General features: G+C 38.8%; 1 protein-coding gene across 2 annotated transcripts in view; it reads right to left on the minus strand.

Moving 5' to 3' along the window:
• smarca2 (SWI/SNF related BAF chromatin remodeling complex subunit ATPase 2) overlaps window positions 1-19,008 on the minus strand; it is a 52,523-nt gene extending 33,515 nt beyond the window's left edge. The window contains exons 1-15 of one of the 2 annotated variants that reach the window (XM_073465338.1): window positions 18,917-19,008; window positions 16,967-17,230; window positions 15,983-16,112; window positions 15,411-15,809; window positions 13,482-13,583; window positions 10,005-10,257; window positions 8,510-8,636; window positions 7,808-7,981; window positions 7,141-7,314; window positions 6,181-6,351; window positions 5,230-5,280; window positions 2,814-2,944; window positions 1,956-2,013; window positions 1,560-1,654; window positions 914-1,061 (exon numbers count right to left, since the gene is read on the minus strand). In XM_073465338.1, the coding sequence (XP_073321439.1) occupies window positions 914-1,061; window positions 1,560-1,654; window positions 1,956-2,013; window positions 2,814-2,944; window positions 5,230-5,280; window positions 6,181-6,351; window positions 7,141-7,314; window positions 7,808-7,981; window positions 8,510-8,636; window positions 10,005-10,257; window positions 13,482-13,583; window positions 15,411-15,809; window positions 15,983-16,112; window positions 16,967-17,200 (2,247 nt within the window). In that variant the 5' untranslated portion in view covers window positions 17,201-17,230; window positions 18,917-19,008. Of the gene's footprint in view, window positions 1-913; window positions 1,062-1,559; window positions 1,655-1,955; window positions 2,014-2,813; window positions 2,945-5,229; window positions 5,281-6,180; window positions 6,352-7,140; window positions 7,315-7,807; window positions 7,982-8,509; window positions 8,637-10,004; window positions 10,258-13,481; window positions 13,584-15,410; window positions 15,810-15,982; window positions 16,113-16,966; window positions 17,231-18,887 lie in introns of both variants that reach the window. The other variant, XM_073465339.1, reaches the window with a different exon arrangement.
• Window positions 19,009-21,756: the final 2,748 nt, after the last annotated feature.

Here is a 21,756-nt window from a genome sequence, read left to right on the forward strand (position 1 = left end):
TACAATACATTATGTTAGTATTACTTAGGAATGTTACATTCTTGCAATATGTCCATCTGTTGTTGCTTGTTCAGCTTGAGTTTGCCATGTCACGCTTTCAGCATATTTTTTGAGCATGCTATTCCAGAGAATATTCTGGAGAGCATTTGTAATTGTTTTGGATTGTTGCAATAATAATACGCATAAATTTGCATAAAGCAATCATATTTGTCCACTCCCATGTTTATGTCTGCAGAAGAGTATAGCAAACTTGAAAACTATCCCTTTAAGGTACATTAAGAACAGATAAAAAATGTGTGATTAATTTGCGATTAATCACGTGTTAACTGTGGACAATCATGTGATTGATTGCCATTAAATATTTAAATCGATTGCCAGCCATAATCAAAACCCACCAAATTACAGTAAAACTGCAATCAGTGGTAGTTCCAGCTACAAAAACAATTTAATGAATGAAAACTTGATTGTTATTATTCATTTCAGTATTTCTGTCATCTGTTTTGTTTTTCTTTGATAAATTACTGTCACATGTCATTTTAAGCTGCTTTTTTAAAAACCCTCTTCTGTGTTTGGCTCAAGGACAGTCATCATCCGAGATATGAGAGAAAATGGTAAGAAATTCTTTATTGCAATCATGAGTCATGTTGCTGGAAACATCAAAGCCAGAAAAACAAACAAAAAATAAGTAACGAAAAGTGAAATGGAAATGTGACTTTCTGTAAAAAAGGTTGTGCAGTGATTAAACATTCAATCTATAACTCATTTAAAACACATAATGGATAGAAAATAATTTTAAAAATCTGAAATACCAACAACCCATTGCTCAAAACTGAGCAATCAAACCAGCAAAAGGCTGTTACAAAAGTCTACAAAATAAGAGCAAATGTAAGTATACGTGTGTGCATGTGTCTACCTGGTAATGTTTGAGTGTGCCGTTGATCAGCAGAGACGACTGTTTCTCCACCCTCTCAATGACAGCGTGGGCCACTCCATAATAAGACGCGGAGCTGGTTTGTCCAGTGGGAACACTGTACTCATCATCCACATCCTGCTTGGCTGACCTGTGTGCATGATATAAAAAAGGGAGTGAGAGGGAGTGTGTCTGAGACCCCTCTAACACCAACTGAACTATGCTCTTTAGAATTGATTTTAATGATCAGTTTCAAGACTCAGTTGTGTCTGGCGCTCAGCTGGAGTACAGCCAGAGATCCTCACAAGGAGCCCCTTTTGAAACATCAAGATACGGTATAAGGTATAATAGAGCTTTACTTATTCATGTGTTTATTCTATCATATTTTGTCTTTATTCTCAGTGTCTCACTGATTTACCCATACTTGAGGTTCCCACTGGGACAATGACGAAGTTTCTTTGAAATCTTTTGAAGACGAAAAACATGTTTCTAACTTTGAATGTTTTATATCTTTTGTTAACAATACCACTGAGCAAAAAAGATTTTTTTTTATCTTTGTTCTAACTAGCGCAGTTCCAGGTTGAAAACAAAAATATTGGTCCTGCAAAAAAATCATGAGATACTGGGATAGTGAGAAGTAATACAATACTCGATGATGTGCTTGGCAGCCGTCACATTCACTCTGTTTCCATTTGGATCGATAATCTTCTCCTCTGTTTCTGCCTTCGCCACCTCGTCTTCCTCCTTATAAGGCAAAATTGATAACACATGACTGAGAGGATACATATAATGATAACAGACACATTAATGAAGAAGCTATGAAGGGGATAAAACAAATGCAGCCAAAACAGCATTATTTTAGAGCATACAGCTACAGCCCCCTGGTGGATTTTGATGTGTGTATTCAGTGTGTGTATGTATATGTTGGTCTGACTGACTGGCTGAATCCCATTTAATAACATTTGCATGATTTGAAGAAGTGCAGACAGGGTGGCTGATCTAAAATCCACCACTGTGGGAGTTCATTAATGAGAAAGTCACTGACCTCCTCCTCAAACTCAGAGCCGCTCTCCTCGCTGTCTGACCGCGGGGCCACTTCATACCTGTTTAATAGAGGAGGAAAATAGAAAGCAGAGTATTTATATTTCTTGTTTGCCTGTCACAAATCAAAACAATGTACACCTTTGAGAGTATTAAGAAGCAGCAGCCTCGAATGTGGGGTGTTTGACTTTATTTGAGATGGCACCTGGATGAATCCTCACTGAACCTTGACAAGCTGCACAGCTTTTTAAAAGCACAAAGCCTCATTATTATATCCTTATAAGCCTTTTTAAGAGCACAATATGTCAGCTTAATCAATAGCTTAGTTTGGGAAAGGAGACTTTTATTTTATAAAAAGTAAAAATAGGAGGCCAAAAAGTAAACTTACTTTGTACCATGTCTGTTGCTTTGTAAATTTGTTCAGCATCACCTAAAGAGTCTCATATGTAAGAATTTTAGTTTAAAAAACTACACTGACGTCAGCTTTCGTCCATTCACACACTATTGTAGATTTCTGGGGCCGGAGGTCAGACCACCAACCTTCCAGTTAGTGAACAACAGCTCTACCTTCTGTAGCCACACTGATCCAATAACAACCGTACAACGATTATAGGTTAATTATATATTTATTTGCCTAGTGTCTTTGTACATTTTGACTGAGTGTTGGTCTGTCTGCACTATTAAAAGGCTGCAAATCAGTATGTGTTGCAGTTCCTATTTTCCTTTGGATGTGTTTATTTTATTTTGAATATGACATTTTCAGCTTGTGCACAAAAAAGTGCCACTTGCAGTACAAAAATAACATCCATGTAATGGAATGTGAGAGATTCAGTCAGTTTTACGCAGTAATGTGCCTCCTCACCCAGGGTTCATCTCGAGCCAGGCCTCCAGCTGGCTGGATTTTGGAGCATCCGTTCCCTGCAAAACCTTCCCAGTCTCCGTCTGTATCACTTTGACTGGCAGCTCACTCATTTGGCTGCTCTCATCCATGGGCTGCAGGACAAACAAACCAAAAGGACAAACATGAAGCATCAAATTCACTGGTCTATGTATATAAATGCCTGTAACGATTTGACCTAAAATGTATTTTTAACTAGGAATTAATTATGCCCTCTTTTTGATTATATCTAAGTTGTTTTCATGCAGCCAAAGTTACGACATAGCTATTCTTATTTACATATTATTTTGTTTCTTTTGTGAGACATTGGTAGTAGAGTGAAATTTAATCACAGCTCATGAATACGACCTTAACCTGCAGTCATTAGCAAGCTGTTGCACTGCAGACAGAATCAATATTTTATGATCACTACAATGTCTGACAGAATGAACTAAAATACAGGTCAATGACAGCAGCTGTGCTAAGGGGTTCGTTATATTGACATTTTAAATGATTGATTACAGAGAAAGTTAGAGAGCGCCTGATATGAAAATACAGATGAAAATACAGCCTCTATTTTTGCCTGCATTCAAACCAGATAAACACGATTCAGCTTTGCTGAGAACATTGTTGTAGTACTCGATAATATAGGAGGGGTAATAAATCCCAAACCTGTAAATGCCCCGCCTCATAAGAATCCAAAATCTGGATCTACAGACAACTGTTGGGAAATGAATAAGTGTTTTTTTTTCCTAAATTGGCCATCAACTGTGTATCTATTTCTGACAGGAGACTCAAATGCGGCTGCAGTCCATTCTCTGTAAATTCACCCCTCAATCAGGACACTTCCCAAGAGGGAACAATCATTTTATTATACATACATAACAGGGATGATAAATGTGAAAAGACTTTGGCAGTGAGACCTCATCATGGCATGTGGCTATGACAAACAGTGTGAGTTGGACTTTTATTCAATGAGGGTCATTAGCATCGAAGGCAGCCAATTTTGAAGCAAAAGAATGCATCTTACCTCGTTTAAATACATGCAAATAGGACCAGAGCACCATGATGGTATTTGCTTGGTAGCACTATTAGGGATGCATTTCATGCTTTGCATTTTCTCTGCAAATTACAGTTTCTTTTTGTCTTATTCTATGCAATCCTTTTTACGCAATCACCCCAGAGGAAGGAGAACTCAACTAAAAACCTGAGGGAATCTGTTTTTGTTAATTACAAGAGATTTGGTTTGGTTTGGTTGTGCTATTACCTAGGGTGTTGTTTGCCTCTAGCAAAATAACTACAACTTTTTCTCAAAGGAAGCAGGATAACCTCACAGCCTGACATCCATTTGTAAATCAATTAGTCACTCTGAAATATGAAATACCCTTCAAATCTGCAATAACTGATATTTGTAGCACTGATTTTCCACTTGGCCACAATTTTGGGCGATTGCTTACGAAAGGCCTCAGATCAGAGGCAGAGCAGCGCTTAGTAGCTCTCTGTACCCAGCCTTATTATGTATTTGTTTGTACAGAAGGGGCACAATGATGTTGCTTCTATCAGAATAAATTGGCATACACACAAGATTTTCAGTATGTGTAACCTTGTCGCCAAACCACAACAGAGCAGGGAGCTTAAAATTACACAACCAACTCTCCCATCCATTATCTTTTCTATCTTTTATCGCTGCAAATTTTGAACAATTTGGACTGCACGTTTCCTGTGTACTACTCATGTGTGGTTTTGAGGTTTTTTTGTGACAAAATGTGGTTTGAACACCAGACAAATTCTTCAGGGATGCCTTTTGATGACAGACCTTGTAATGTGTGACCCCGAGGTGCTGATCAGGGGGCCACACATCGTATCGTATGGAAACCACAATGTCTTCTATGTTCGGGGGATGAGTCAAATATCTAAGGAGTTCATCTCCCTTTTAACCAGTTTTGGTCTCCACTAACTCTAGAGGGAAATACCTGGCTCCTAAGCTGCTGGATACTCCACAATGATCATCAGCTAGTTATTGACTCTGTATGCTGTTTGGTGCAAGGCATGTAGTGTTCAGTGGGTTTTTAGAGCTTTTTCTCTGAAAACAACTGCCTGATTCAGCCAAAATCAACAATGTGAGCATTGACAGCGTAACACATCTGTTAAGTTGTAGTCAGACAGCTGACCGATGAGCTAAAACTTACTATAAAGCTCTGTAAAGCTGAGGGGAGCCTCAGATTCAGGTAATCAGGTAATTTGTTAATACATCTCTTAGATCACTACCGGGAGCATGTAACTTAATAGAATTCATTAAGTGAAATATTGATTACAGCCACTTTCTAAAAGACAGCTACACATCAGGTATACAATGTCAAACGACCAAAAACAACATAAAAACATAAGCACTGCAGCTCACCTCTCCATCAGGTCCAATGGCACTGGTGCCTTCACCATCTCCATCCACCTTCTAGACATCAAGCACATAAATCCATTCAGCTGACATACATTACCAACAGCACAGTATGTTTTAAGTGAAGGTAACAGCAGCAGAGATTATATAATCTCTCAGTAATGCTTTTGGTTGGTTTTAATGGCGTTGTTTCCTCCATTACTGGGTCAAAGGGCAGAGTCCTTCACTCTTAAGAGATCATAAATGGCTCTCCTACAGGATAATCAAGGATCATGACAGGTATCAAAATATTTTTTGAGGTGTATTACTGAAATCAACATCACATCAACTAGGCTAACGTCAGTGTCAGCGATCTCAGACCAGGTGTCCTAAGCAGCTGAGAGTCTGCAGGTGTTTGTTCCAGTCAAAGACAACACCAGATGAGCTAGGTGATTAGTTGTGCCTCTCGGACAGAAGGTATGAAATGATCTGGGTTGGCGTGTACTATCAGCCAAGCATATCACTGAGTTTGAGACGCTTTTAAATCACGAGGAGGCTATGTGATCCTCGACAATAACCACATTTTCATTCTAGAAGACACTTGAAATGAGCAAAATAATGAACCATGAGATGAAAGTAATTATAAGGTATAATTCATGTCACAGTGTCCTAGGGAGGATTGGATTTACTTTATGCAAGGACATACACCCAGCTACACTGAAAGACCATGAGCACTTACTACATTACAGGGGGTAATTTACTGCTTTGGCCAGAAGTGCAAAAATATTTAGAAACATACCAACAAGTAGTTGGTTTAGCTCTTTGCGTGCCTTGTTTGACTCAATAGGAAAATATATAATCACCATATAAAAATCTATTAAACGTCTTTATAATAAACTAGGAGAATACAAATCTGACATCCAACAGCCTGAATCATCATCCTGTCAATAATAACCACTTGACCATTTCTCTTCCTACCTTCTTTCTTTTCTTCTTCTTCTTCTTCTCCTTGGCAGCTTGAGCAGCTTTGTGTTCATACACCAGGGTGGTGAGGTTGGCCACGTACTCATCAGTCTGCTGCAGCAAGTAGGCCAGTCGCTTGTCTTTCTTCTGGTCAATTAGTTTTCGGTAGCCTTCTTCATCTTCTGCCTGAGTGGGGGACGGTGACAGGAGGTTAATGGTAGAAGCAATCAATCGGCATAATATTACTTAGAGATTGATGATATTCATATAAAGCCAGTTAGACCACGTTTTGTATGATTAGTGCAGCTCTGGGGTGCGAATGCATCAATCCAATATAAGAGATCAGTGTTGGCTGCCTTGGATCATCAAATCTGACTGTTAAAGAACCGAAAGTCCTGCACACTGTCTATCACTTGGGTTCACTGTATTTGCGATACTTTCATTCTCCGTTCCCTATGAACACACATATTATTTTTACACACTGTCATACAATTGCCCTTAGACTTTAAAGAGTAATTGCAATCATACCATATTGTGATATCTACAAATTTTATATTGAAAAAGAAGAAAATATGTGCTCGGTATTAATTAAAAGATGCATCACTATTTAGGTTCATTGAGCAGACTACATTGCTTATGTTGCAGATTTTGTCTTACTTCAAATGCAGCGGAAGTAAACCATTAATATATCAGTATGTGACATCAGCTGTGCTGTGCTTTATTCAATGTGTGTCAAAGTTTGCTGGGTATTTCATCTGTCATCTATCAGTAAGTATGGCTGTATATGGTCAGTTAATTCTGGCTTATTCTGACCTCTTACAGCTATTATTTCAAAAGAAAGAGTCAAAATAAATTAATAGTATAAACTGATTTCTGCCTACTACCATGACAAAGCTCAAGTGTACAGCTCTTAGGACTGTGTAATCATTTATGAAAGGTGTGTAACAATATATATTTTGACTTTCAGGTACTTACCATAAGTCTCCTCATCCTCTCTTTCTCGATTCTCTCAGTCTCCTTCTTCTGTTCCCGCTCTGTGTTGGTGTGCCAGTTAGCGACAGCTCTGGTGAGTTTCTGGGTTTTACCGGACACTGAGCGGTGATATTCTTTAAAGTCTTTAGCATGCTGAAGGATACTATTGAGATATTCCTGAAAAATAAGTCACAAAACTTGTTGAAGCAAAAACAATATTTTGACAACATGGCACGCTAGAGAAAAAACATTAAGACCCCACTTGCTTTGTCAGTTTTGTCATCTACTTTAGATGGTATCATTGAGAGCTTGATGACACTGCTTTGTAAGCCTTCAGCCATGTTATTAAGATTTGTTTTGACAGTGGTTGTCCGCTGTCAAGAAATAGACTACGGATGTCTCTTTTTGACTCTTCTTTTCTTTAACTTTTTCAGCTGAAGCTTGCAGAAAACATTTGAATGGTCAAAGTATTGAAGTTTTCTTCAAACATCAGCTCGAAGTGATAATGATTCACACTTGAATTTTAAAATCTCAGTTATCACAACAACGCTTCATGGCATTCATTGCAAATTCATTTAACAACCAGAACACGGCATAATAGATGATTCTCGTTCCTTGAAACTGACACAGCTCTTCTCTGAATTCTATCAAACACAAGCGTGTGGATCACCTGATGTTTCTGTCTGCGCTTCTTCTCCTGCTCCAGCTTCTGCTGTTTCTCCAGCTTCTCCGTCATGCGTGCCTCCCTCAGCGTCTGTCGCTTGCTGCGTCTATAAGCCTTAGAGTTGAGGGCCGTCTCCAGGGTTGTGTCTCGCCTCATACATGCCACCACGTCTTGCCTCAGCTGGAGATACAGTACACACAGGTTACACATAAAAATCTCATTCTAGGTATATTCTCAGTACATTTTTTACATGACGCAGAATGGAAACTAATACATAAAGCTTCAGCTTATGAGGCATCATTACACTTTTTAATGGTCTCAAACCAATTAACAACAACTTTGGATTTATTTTCTTAAAATTAAGGCATTGAGGGGTGTTCTAAGGATAAAACTAAATTCGATCCAACTGAAATGACTATTTCACATGATGTGCATGAAGTTATTTTGTAGTATTTAACTGAAACTGGAGAAAGTAACAGCAAAGGCTGACACAACTCTATTGTTTTAACAACTACATTGTCAAGCTCCTGAGGAAGATAAAATGGTTAACCCAGGGCAAAAAACTAACACCTTCTGTGTGGATTCAATGAGCATGAGACAATGAGGAAACAGCAGTGTGTCCTGGTGCTCCCAACTGTAAGTCATTCTGTGTAAATTAATATTCTGTGCAATCACACTGAACATGAAAACCCAGCAGCTGCTGTGTACCTGCCGCTGGAAGTTGAGTAGGCGTAATGCCTTGAGCTCAACTGTGGCTTTAGTCCTCAGGTCGGGGGGCAGAGAGCCTGGCAAACTTTCCAGTTCCTGGATTCGGTGTGCAATCCGAGCCTGCAATCTGAGGAACATTATGAAGATGGTAAGTCAACTGGTCTTTTTGCAAATAAAAAACTAGCCTATAAAAACCACATACTAAGTGTACTTTTGGACTAAAAAAATCGATCTCCACCTGCTCAGGCCCTCATCCGACCAAGACAAGACAGGAAGGTTAATGCATGTGTGCACGCTATCATACCCAATTACCCTAAAAGGGATGAATAAAGTGGTTGGTTAAAGAATTGATTAGGTCCTCGTTTGTAGAGAATGTTGCTGTTTTTCCAATGGTTTCCCAGAGGTACTGTTCTTCAGACAGCTTCGTTGGCTAGACAAGGTGAAGAAAGGGTCTTCTGTCTCCGGTCTCTGCTCAGTTCCTGACCAATGCAGCTTGTCAATGGTGATCTGAGATTACTATGAAGAGATCATCAAAACAAGAGCCTTGAAGTTGTATGAAGAAAAAGAAGCCTCAGGGCCACAGCAAGATTAAGGCCTGTCAACCTTTCCTCATATCTCCATCTCTGTTTTCAGAAAAGGATACAGCCTGAGGGCTACTATGACGACATCAGAGAATGGTGATTGTGTATGCACAGCAGCATTATCAAAGACCTTAGAGGCTCCAACACAAAATGTCTAGGACATTATGAAGTTCACAGCCAAGCCATGCAAATTGAACCCTTTTCAGACACGTACTTCAAAAAGTCTGAAAATTTCTGAAGCACTTCCTTCACAAAATCTAAATTAACTCTATTCAAAGGACAGGATACAGCACACTCTCTCTCTTTCTGTGCATGTGATTTTGTGATATTGGGTTATGTGAATAAAACTGAATTGACCGTGAGTGACCCACATGTGTCCTGCTAGGTTCCCATACCTACTTCGAGCCATCCAGTTAATGAATAAACACCTTTATCGGTGTCTGTAGCACCATTGACAAATGTGGACTCGGAGTATGTGTTGCCAGCCTACGTTACAACTGGGAGTCAAGAATAAGTTGATTAAAGTGCGATGAACATTTGATTTTGTAAATCTATAAAGTTCGAAAAAAAAATGTCTGCAAATTAATTGCTGGTAAATCTTCCTTTACTCTAGTGCCATAAAAGATGTGGTTAATTTGTTAGATTGATTTCCTTTTATCTTTGTAACACAAAAATATGAATTCATTACTGATATACTATCCTTATCAAAAATATAAATTAATTATTTACATACTTTTATCAATTATATTTATCTTAGTTATATTGACTTGACAGTTATCTTTTTGTATGCGAGTATATTATTATATGTAATGTAACATTACATATATGTAACTTGTGACTTGTTCATGATTGTGTGTGCAGCAAGTATTTCTGTATGATGACACCAGTGTTAAATGGGTAATAAAGATAAATACCTGTACTCTCTCTCTTGCAGGATCCCAACTGGGTCCAAGCCCTGAGGCTTCTGGATTGGTGTGACGCGGTTCTGTTTCTGCTGCATCTGGAGCATGGGAGACACCTGCTGCCCGGGAGGCTGAGGGGTCACTGAGCTGCCTGGCATGGGTCCAGCTGGCACAGTGGAGGCCTGAGGTGGTGCAGGGGATGGGCGTCCACTAACAGCTGGGGTGAGGTGCTTCTGAGCATTGGCTTGACTTTCACCACCCTGACCTAGAGAACAAAGAATTGTGTCAATTTTCAGTAGGACAGGCTGGACTAAATACTGCTTGATATGCTTTTATATATCTTATACCTTCTTTTAAACATTATGAAAGACTTGGATATCAACAGGTTTTTGGATATCGGACAATATTCTAACAGAGACCTTGTCAAGAAGGTGGTTGGCATGAGTTTAAAAGCAGCAAAAGCAGCTCCAGTTGTTCCACTTTTCCATATTTTTATGTGATAAACAACATTTGATGCTGCGTTTATCTGAGTATGCATGGCGTGCAGGAGGAATATAATCCTCTTTGGAATAAGAGCAAAACATGAATATCTTGTGCATGTAAACACAGTAAATGAAACACAAAGCAGATGAAATATAAAATTTAAAAAGCTTTCAACCAAACATTTCTTTCCTAGTTTTTGATCCTGTTGAGGACTGGTGTGCTGGTGATAAACGTTGGTCTTTTTTTTAATGTTTAGCCCGATTTTAGCAAAGCAGTGGGGCTTGATTTTGGGGGTTTAGACCAGCGATCTCCACAGCCAATATTTTAGCTTAAAGACATCAGCTCACACACAAGTCTGGAAGTGGACAGCTCTGTAGAGAAATTAACTTTGCTAATTTACACACTTAGGCAGGTACATGTCAGGAAGGGTTTCCTACTTATGTCATTTTCAGAGATAGACTGGCAGGGCATGGGACACCTACACCTACACCTACAGGCCTGACTCAAGGGAGATCAACATATTTCGATGCAACTCCATGGTCACTCTAATCTCCATGTCTGGTGCTTCACCTGGAAACAATTTCCTGCCAGAGACCCTTCCCTTTGTTGTTGTTTTGACTACCTAATTTTTTGTATTTATCCAGTTTTAAATTGACCTCATTGGGAATTTTTGTTTTTTATCTTGGATTTTTAATTGTGTATTTGACTATTACTGCTGTTTTTGTCTTAACCTTTGTTGAAATTCAAAACACTTTACATACAATATACGGTGGAAATATGTAAAGACTACTTAGTTTAAATTAGGGTTATGATTGAAAAAAAAAAAAAAAAACTAACCTAAAGCGAATGCATACATTTTGGTGCATGTAGTATATATTGCTGCACCATATCGTCCAATGCTGAATCTTTCATGTCATTTCAATATGTGAGAGCTATCACCTGGGGAGATTAATATTCATTATTATGAATCATTAAAGATACTTAATTTATTTGTAAAGTACAAGATTATCTACAAGATATGCATCAGTCACAAGTGGTAAACTGTAGGAATTTACCACTTCAAACTGATGCAGACATGAGAAAAGCCTGTTTTGCTGCTGGTGTGTGTGGTTGAACACTGGTAGAATACTCTGAGAGCTACTGACAAATGGGAGGTTTTCTAATGAATAAAATTCTCATGAATAAATTCTCTAAATCATTTTATTTTAATGACAAAAGCTTGGAAATGAAGGAAAACAGATGGAAGAGGGAAAAAAGAAAAAACTGAAAAGTGCTGCTTCAATGACAAAGAACTGGATAATTTGTTTTTACTTTCATCACTCATCCTACTGGGAATTTATTTCTCTTTACATTTATTACTATAATATTTTGCCCAAATTTCCATAAAATGATGGTGGGTCACTCACTGTTCTCCATGTCTCCTAGTTAGGAATTGTGTCTTGTTCATCAACAGCGCCTGGCTTCACACTTTTCCTGGCTTTGACAGAAAATTATGGCTGTCCAGATGGAGCTGTCCAAATGACCAGCAGCATATGCAAATTGTTTGTGTTTCAGGCAGGGTAGAGTTCCCTCTTTGCAGCAGGAAAAATGCAGTCTCATCAAAGCCGCTGCTGTCACTCTGTATTTTAAGTCAACCTTTGATTGAAGCATCGTTCCACAATATCACATGCCACTCAAAGAATTCACTTTAGTTACCTTTCAAAGACATTCTGATGTAAGACTACACATCAAACAGATGGGTGTAGCTGTTCAGTCTCAAACATTTCCCTTCAAGTCAGACTGGGTTATGATGTATATAATGAAAAGGTGTACAAAGTCCAAGCTAATGCAGCTGATTGCAACTCTAGTCCACGTACACATTTAACTTTACAGCTCAGCTGGTCCAAAATATGCACTGAGAGTACTAATGCCCAGGTCATACAACACGACTTTCAAAGTAGTCCGATCACTGTACTGTTCACACTCTTTCTTGTTATCAGGAGTCATGAATCTTTGTGGTTTGCACACTTAATGACTTATTGGCGACACAGGGTCACACAAGATCACTAGGGGTGCCACGATTTTGACTCTAATTTGGTAATTTAGCGAAATTAGCTTTTATTTTTACATCATCAAAGGCAGCATCAGTGATACTCATAACCCTAACCCTGCACACGCTGGCCTGCGCACGTCTGAAACACGTTTGAAAGGAAAAAAAAGACATCAAAAACATTTCAATGACTACACAGCTAGCTTATCAGTAGCCTGCAGCTGCACTTCCATATACACATAGACACATATGATGTTGGGTTTATTTTCTTTTTCAGGAAGCCTTTATGATTTGGTAAAAAAGAGGGTTCACTCATGGGGGAAGAACTGAACTGAAGGGAACTGATAGCATTGCCACAGATCTTTTATTAATTTGTTTTGGAAGAGGTCTTACTCGGGACAGATTTGAGAAACCCAAACAACAAACTTACGAAATTTCTAACAAACTAAATTCAATTCTTTTGCTGTTTATTGTTAAAGCCCCACAGGGTAGTAATTTCTGTTGAGCTCTGGACTCTTTATTTTTGGCAAATATTACTTAAACATGTCAATAAATTGCAAAAAGCCAAGCAGTTGTTGTAAAATGCCCCTACATTCAAATGACAGTTGTTAAGGCATAAAATCAATTATCTTTGATCTTTACAAAATTACATTTGATAGTCTAAAAATGCCATATGTAAGAGCTGAAGAAAAAAATCTAAATCAGAACGAATCTTGACCTTAAAGTCGAAAGTCAAATCGAATCAGGGATTCTGAGAATCGTGACATCCCTAAAGATCACACACGAAATGTGTCATGGGAATGATGTGGCCAAAGCAGTGCAAGTTGTTGGTGCGCACAAAAACAAGGAAGCGAAAGAAAAGAACATGAGTGAGGGACGGATTAGGATGCACGGCAGCCCCGCCCATCGCTGACTCAACCAATTATTTAGCCTGCTATATTCCCAGCAGGTATCGGCAACACTTCGGCTTTACTTACCATCAGACCAAGGCTTGGGTCCTGCGCTTTGATTGTGACCTTGCATGGCTGGTGTAGGGCAGGGACTTGACTGGGGACCACCCATAGGTGCCATTGGCATACCTTTCAACACAATAACGATTAATATTTCAATAATTCATCTGTTGCACTTTCAAATTGTAGATGAGCAGATAATGTGAGCATGTGATGTGATGTGCTACGGCAGCTACTGTTTGACAAAAAAACTTTTACTTTCTTGTCTGTTTGTTTCATCTTTTTATTGAAGAACAGTTTAATGCTTCTGAAAATCTAAGGGTCTGATGTTTTTCAACATTGTAAATGAATAACCTTAAGTTTTAAACTGTTAATCAGACAAAATAAGTTATTTGGATACGTTAACTTAGTGGTTACAAACTAGAGGCACCGACAGGACCTTTTACAAACTATTGTTATCGGCTAAACTTGGCTCCAATAGTTGCCGATGGTCTTGCCTGATAATCTTAAGTAAACAAATTGACACAGACAGGTAACTGCTGTACATTAACGTTAGATATGCAGCAGCCATACATGCACGACAGACATTTAAAATTAATGTCACGTTTTTCCATATAGCCTAAGAGAGACTAACGTTTCATCAGTGATATTTTGTTCATAAAGTAATTCTCCACTCCATGAAATACCTTCTAGCATTACTCTGGCGATGCGGTTAGTTATCTAGTCTAGAATATATAACGCAACACCATCACCTTCTCCGCGATAGGGACACGGCACTGAAGGCAGCACGACAGCCAGGAAAAGAAACCAATCTGTTAATGTTACGTTACTTAATACTGTACTTACCAATGTGGCATTCTCTCTTCCAAATAATCCAGCCACATAACTATCCATCCATTCATGAATTAAAATCGCACACTTCAGGATCCTCCTTACCCCGGGAATATGCACAAACATTAACGGTTTGTAAGAGTGGCATTTAGCAATGTAACGGGACGCGCAACAGAATGAATCCTGGCCAGTCCAGCCACATAACAGCGAATCATCCATTGTAAATAGAACAGATTCCAACGATGTAATCCACTAAACGTCTCGTTTCCACATCTTGTGTCTTGATGTCAAACAGACAGCTACTGCTAGCTTCTCAACTCAAATTAAAGACTGTGTCCTGCACCTCTCTAAAGTTACCCTATTTTACTAACGTTACAAAGCCCAAGTTTCACTGTAACTTATCACCGAGAGGGTGGGAGGGACTAGGGGGAGAGAGAGAGGGAGAGAGAGAGGGCCCTAATGTTCAGTTAAAAAGTTTTAATGAAGTTAATACCAAAGATTGTTCAATTTTGACATTGTTACATTTAAAAAAAGAAATACAAACATTTAAAATATGAATATAGCAATCATAACTACACAAACAACATCATTTCCATCACAAGACACATTTATAAACGAGGTAGAAATCGCAAATAGGGGACTTATTTGGTACAGAAAATTGTGAGTTTTACCATGAAAAACATCTCTGACACCGGAAAATTATTTAGATTGGATAAGCTTTAAATTTATCAAGCCTCTGGAAATTATTACAGTTGTCTTTTCAATGCAAGCTGACACGCTGCTCATGCCAGAATACGTCAACAGCCAGGTTACATTGCAGGCATGGAAGCTCTTAGGTCAGATCTTGGCCACACCGAGATATGAACCATCCATGTTTTGAGGTGGCCTGGCTCACATTTCTTGGAGGACACGGAGCTCATATTGAAGTGTCAAGTGATGGATCAAGTCATTGTATCAAGTCACAAAAAATACAATCCTTATTCTGGATCTTTAAATTGAGAGTTTAAGAGACCATGCTAAAAAAAAAAGAAAATCCTGCACAATCCAGATTCATCTGCTCATAATAAAGAAACCAACAATATCAAAATAACCAGTTTGTATCATTCAACAACTGTATTTTATTACCTGCAGGCCGGTTGTAAGGACTAGCACCAGGTGCCTGCTGCTGCGGCTGCTGTTGTTGTTGTTGCTGCTGCTGTTGCATTGTGGGTAAGCTCCTCTTGCCCTGAACAGCCAGTTGGAGGTTTTCAGGCAGGGGTTGCCCACGCCCCAGGATCTTGTAGGCCAGGATCTGAGCTCTGAGCTGCTGCAGTTGGATCGGACTGAAAGCAGATGGTCCCCGCCCCTGCTGGCCCATGGTGGACATGTTGGGCATGGCTCCTTGGGGATCCATGGGCATCATAGGACCTGACTGGGAGGGAGGCATGTGGGGTGGTGTGGGTCCCCCACCACCTCCACCTCCTGACATGGGACTAGAGGCATGCTCATGGACACCCATGGGGGATGGATGGGGGGACATGTATCCTACAGTAGACAGGAAGAAGTTCACATTAGCACCCTCAAAGCAGTGGTTCCCAAGGGGTCAGAGCCAACCTGAGGGGTGGGAAATAGTCTATGGAGTCACAAGATTATAATAATCACAATCTAATTCCCCTGCTTAGAAAGCAATTTAGCTTTAAAACCAAAGCATTTGTTACCTTGGCTGTGCTGGTCCATAGGACTCTGTGGAGGCCCCATACCACTATGCAGGGATCTCATCCCCACACCTTTCATATGGCCAAAGTGCATCGCATCTGCCATGGTCTTGTCATTCATCCCCTCCATGGTCTGACAATAGGGAAGAAAGATTCAGGGTCATGATCAATTTATTGTATACAACATTTTCCCCCACAACAGTAATGTAACCTGTAAATAATCAGATAACCTGAAAATCAAGATCTACAAAAAGTCTGTGGGGATGAAAAATAGTCTGTCATTCCAACATCCAACATATATTATCAATATTGTTGTTATTCATGCCAGAGACTCATCTTACCTCTCAAACAGAGTAAAACAGTATTTGTTTTACTTTTCATCTTAACTCTGTCAAAAGGTCATCAGTGGACTAAAGAGGCCAATTAACAACTGGCTGTAAAGCTATATTTCTTAGATGCTACATGCAATAGCATCTTAGCCCCAGCTAAATGCATACATAAATATCTCAGAAAACTATTTAAATTTTTAGTGATTGTTTTTCATTATTTTAGGTATTTGTGTTGCCAACAAGCGAAAGGTTACAACTACAACCATAGCCCCTTACAAATCATTTTTATAATAACCACAATTCATAAACAAATAAATATAAATATAAAAGAAATGTATTCTTAGTTTCTGTTGGACAAACTATGTCACAAAAATACATGCCTTAATTACCTGAAACATATTTTGGTATTTCTGTAATGGGATTTCTTGTTACAATATACTGTATACACCAATGCAATGTTTTGCATTGAGCCACTATAGTCGATATATTGGTCTGGCCAGTTTATCTGCCAGTCTCTTGTAACAAGGATCTCAGTTAAACTATAACAATCAAGTCATTTAGACTTCACAGAGAAAAGAATTCTAATATAAATACTACAACACTCTGCTTGTGCAACAGTGACATAAAAAGACACTAACAAACAGTCAGGATGCTGTACCTTGTGCATAGGATACATGCTGTCCTGAGAGTAATCACTTTGTCCCTGGCCCTGCATGCTGTGAGGTGCGTTGGGTGTTCCAGGTCCAGGGCTGGGTCCCATCATACTGTGAACAGAGCCTGGTGAGGGGTCCGGTCCAGGGCTGGGGCCCAAGATGGGCCCTGGTGATAGACCTGCCCCCGGAGAAGGGCCAGGATGGGACATACCACCTGAGGTATCTGAAGGGGTGGACATCTACCGAAATGCTGGGAGGACACCAGTCGGCTTCAGGAAACAGAGGAGGGACAGTATTATAATGCCATGCAAAGTCCAATACCACCATAAAATGTCATGTAAGTTAATATTTTAGCTGTTTAAACAGTCTCCTTTTGTTTAATGAGCTGCATATCATGTATGAAAGATGTTAAATAATGCTGTATTATTATTTAAAAACACAGACCCTTAAATAATCAATGAGTTAAATCAACCACTCTTTGCCAGTATCAATAAAAACATATTACGATGAGCTCCAAAAAGTGAACTCTACATAATGCTGTTTCATTCGCTCCTATCTCCTAGCTTGCCAGTGTTACATTTTCTTTTTAGACACTATGCAGTCAAAGATATCTACTTTGGGTGTCATCGGGATTAAGATTGCCATGAAATTCTGTTTTGTAATATCTATTGTTTGTCTACCTTATAACCAGAGACATTTTATCATTTAATTTAAATGTATTTTAACAACAAATCAATGTAATCATTTTAAATTTTAGCATTTTAAGATGACTTAAATTAGGGGGCGACCTGGTAGGATAGTGTTTGCAAAGCAGACCTTTGTTACATGTCATTCCCCCCTTTGTCTCCCCTCTCTACCATCTACTCTCAATAAAGGCAAAACGAGCACCTCATAGCTAGTGTTTCTTAAGACCTAGCATATGTTTAAATGTATCTTCCTGATAAAAGTCAATCAACCTTTAAGCCCCTTTATGAATGTGGACATTACATCAACCATAGCGTATGCACTATATACATAAAAGTGAATTGGGTATGTGGACTGCAAAGTTTAATGAGAGGAAATGCCTGTCTTCTGTGTTTATCACTAGTGACACACAGACATCCACAGCTGGACATCTTTCCGTCCACTTTAGCATCAGTCAGACTGACCACTTTGTCAATTTAGAAAAAGTCCATCACTTTCTGCTGTCAACTTCAGGCACATAGCTTCTGGTGCACACATGCAGATGATCACATTTGAATGATCTACAGTTTAAAGACGTATATTTCGGTTTTGTTTTATGCACAACACAATGACCCATCTCTGATATGCTATAGGAAGGTAATCGTGATTACCATATATGCTGTCAACTAATGCCCACCAAAGGTAACGTTTGAACAAACAGGCCGTATTTAAAGCGTTTAAACATATGTCCATACGAGTCAATTACTAAAATACAGACTAGATAGCGCGATAAAGATGATATTAACAGGCTAGCGGTCGTGTTATATCGTCGTTTTCTGACAATAACAGCAACGTTAGCTTGATAACATGAACTACCACTTTGGAGATCTCTGATTGGATCATGGCTTCCCCAAAAACTGGTGGCCATCACGGATGGGCAAACAAAATCAAACTTTAAATGAAAGTCAAGCTCTTGACATGACCTCGGCGACATTTACAGAGACGATAATAAACTTTAACATGACATCGAGAATCACACGGTTTCCCAAACTAACGCTCAAGACGTTTACGCCGTCTGCATCGCTCGATCGTTGGGGAACTTAGCTAACAGCTAGCCGACGTTAGCTAGGATAGCAACTAGCCTTCTAGCTAGTCCGAGTGACGCTGGCTTGTCGTTACAGAATCTCCACCAGGCGAACTGTGTCCATGTCAAAAAGTTTGGACAGTTAGCAGTAGGCTAAACAGTTACAAGTCAAGATGTACCGAAAAGGAAGCGCTGTTGGTCAGTTTACCTTCGTGCTGAACTGTAACTGCACACAATTAGGTGAAAATATTATGTTTCTTAAAAATATGACTGCTGTCCATAAGTTCACTCCCCCTCGGTGTTGTTATGCTGACATATTAAACTTTTTCTTCTGTCGCCATTACTGATTTGTCAATGTCCCCGGAAATCCCGCCTACCTCCACTGGGATTGGCTGGATCGCACGTCAATCATCTTATGTTGTATTTAGGGGGGGCATGTATCTGCAGTGAAACCACGGCTGTAACTTTCTGCCTGAGTGGCAATGGCTGCACGGTATTCATGTAAAAGTTAACTACTAACTTGGAAATAATGTTTGGGGCCTCATCCGTGACGGGACTATTTTAATAACGTATCATTTATAATGTTATAAGCACATTATAATAGGGTTTATATCTGCTATTAGTGCTAATTTGTCTTCCTGTTTTGGCAAAATATAAATAAACTGCTGTTTATACCAGCACTGTGTGAGGAAGTACAATACAATAACCCAATTAGGTCCAAGAACTAAGCGCTTCTTTCAGCCTTGTTTGTTACCATTGGGCTAAACATATACTGCATAATCAGTCACAATTTTCTTTTCCTGTTGTCATGGCTCTTTAACAAAGGGTAAAGTAGCCTGCTCCATCTATAGGCAAACAAAATCTATGTTACCAAATTTCACTGAAGAAAGATTCACATTTTATACCATAAATCTGATGATAATATCAAATATTGCTCTTTTGCAGTCCAGTTTAGATTTCTGGGTATGATCCGGGAGTAAACGTTATCATAACAGCCACTCACAGCCCAAAACCCCTGATAGGGAGTCTAAAATCTGGATGTTTTTTATGCATGTTAGTCAATCAAAAAAAGCGAAACTGCAGAAGACATCCATTGAGTTTCTATTTGAAGAATCTGTGAAGCCACATAAAATATGTTGTCTAACAATTTCACCCAAAGTGAGCATCATGTAGTCAACAATGAAGTGTTGAAACAAACACATTAAAAATCCAATAGTGTTTGGATAACATGTTTTTCTAACTTTAAAGCTACTTGTGGAGCTACTTGGAGAGAAACCTTGAGGATTAAATGCTCCTCTAGTCCTTAAAAAGAACACAAGATGGCAGCAGTGACCAGCAGATGCCTCAGTGAACGAGCCACTGCAGCTCTCTGCTGCAGCACAGAAACACCTGGCAGGTATCTGAGCTCTAAACAAACAATGCCAAGCCGGGAGTGATTGAGTGCTGACTCTCATTTACATGCACTAACTTAGTAAGACTGACGATAGCAACGTGGAGTTTCAAAGGCAAGCCATGCAAATAACGCACAGGTTTAGTCAAGCTCCATTTGCATTTTTTCTGATATCAGAAACTTTGTTTTGTTTTCATTATGAAAAGATAAAGCTGTTTTTACTGCAGCAATTGTTTGTGTAAACTCCACTGATGTATGTTTTCTGTCCTGTTTTTTTTCTACATAGGACAGTTCATAATTTGTCTGCATTTACATCAAGTGTATCCTTTACAAATAAATTAAAATACATATTATAACGAGAACCCATGTTAGGACTGAAATGTTTCAATATTCAAAATGTTTCTCTGCAACGTGTTTGAGGTCTAGCGTTCGCACAGTCTTGTGCCTTTGCATTTTAAAATCACACAAGGAAATACATCTTTGCCTCGACAAAACCAAACTCCACAGGATGCTGTAGTGTTTAAGTACTGTGCCAGTGAGAAGAAAAGATATGTCTGTTCTGGAGAAAATAACATTTGTGTAGTGCGACTTTAATAATTCTTAGAAAAATGAGGCATGCATTGAGGTAATATTGAGACTTATTTTATTTTTTAAAAATTGCTCATATTAACACAAGTATCAAGCATTAGGAGGTTAAAATAGAAGGAAAATTCAAACTTAATACTATCTATCTATCTATGTATATACCTATCTATCTATCTATCTATCTATCTATCTATCTATCTATATATCTATATACCTATCTATCTATCTATCTATCTATCTATATACCTATATATCTATCTGTCTGTCTATCAGAGATGACACTTAGATGACCTTGTATGACATTCAAAGCACTTCAACCTGACAACCCATCATTTGAATACCTCACATATCAATAAACAAAGCCGCACATTTAAACTTTGATCTTAACTTCCCCTCCTTAACAATTCTGCCCTTTCTTATACGTCTCCATAAAGGATGTGCGCAGGGTTCCTGAATGTAAATTTTACCCAAATAAACAAACCTAATTAAGTTTGCGGTTAAAGCCGCCGCCCCCTTCAGATTCACCGAGCCAGGAAAGGGCTCAGCCGCAGTCATTTGGCAGTGAAAGAACTAGTGGTTGTGGCTTCCATTCACCTTGAAACCCTCCGTAAAAGGCTCCGGTGAATCACTGGCGTGACATTTTATTCAAAGTCTACAGGTTTTTAAATGGATGGGCTGAACAATGGAATGCAGGTTTACAGATGCAAAGAAGGTCCCTTGAATTCATCTTTCTTCCCTCTTTTTCTTTGATAAATCATCTTATGCTTCATTTCTCTCTAGAAACGCAAAATGAGGTAAATTTGACCTGAATCAAGATGCACTCAAAATGTAAAGCAATATGTACCAAGAAATGATACTGTAACAAATTGTGCCACTTTCTTATGGGTTTTTCTTTTGTATTCTGTTGTTTTTTTTTTTCATATTTAATAGCAATTTATCCTATAGTAGAGAAAATAATTAGGCCAATTATTCATTTTTTTGCGAGATAAACTAGTATGATAACTTTACACATACTTTAGTAAGTCTCGTTTCTCTGAGAGACTTTCATATTTCTACTCACATGTATATTAAAC

The sequence above is a fragment of the Pagrus major genome, chromosome 5, assembly GCF_040436345.1.
Source record: "Pagrus major chromosome 5, Pma_NU_1.0".
NCBI lineage: Eukaryota > Metazoa > Chordata > Actinopteri > Spariformes > Sparidae > Pagrus > Pagrus major.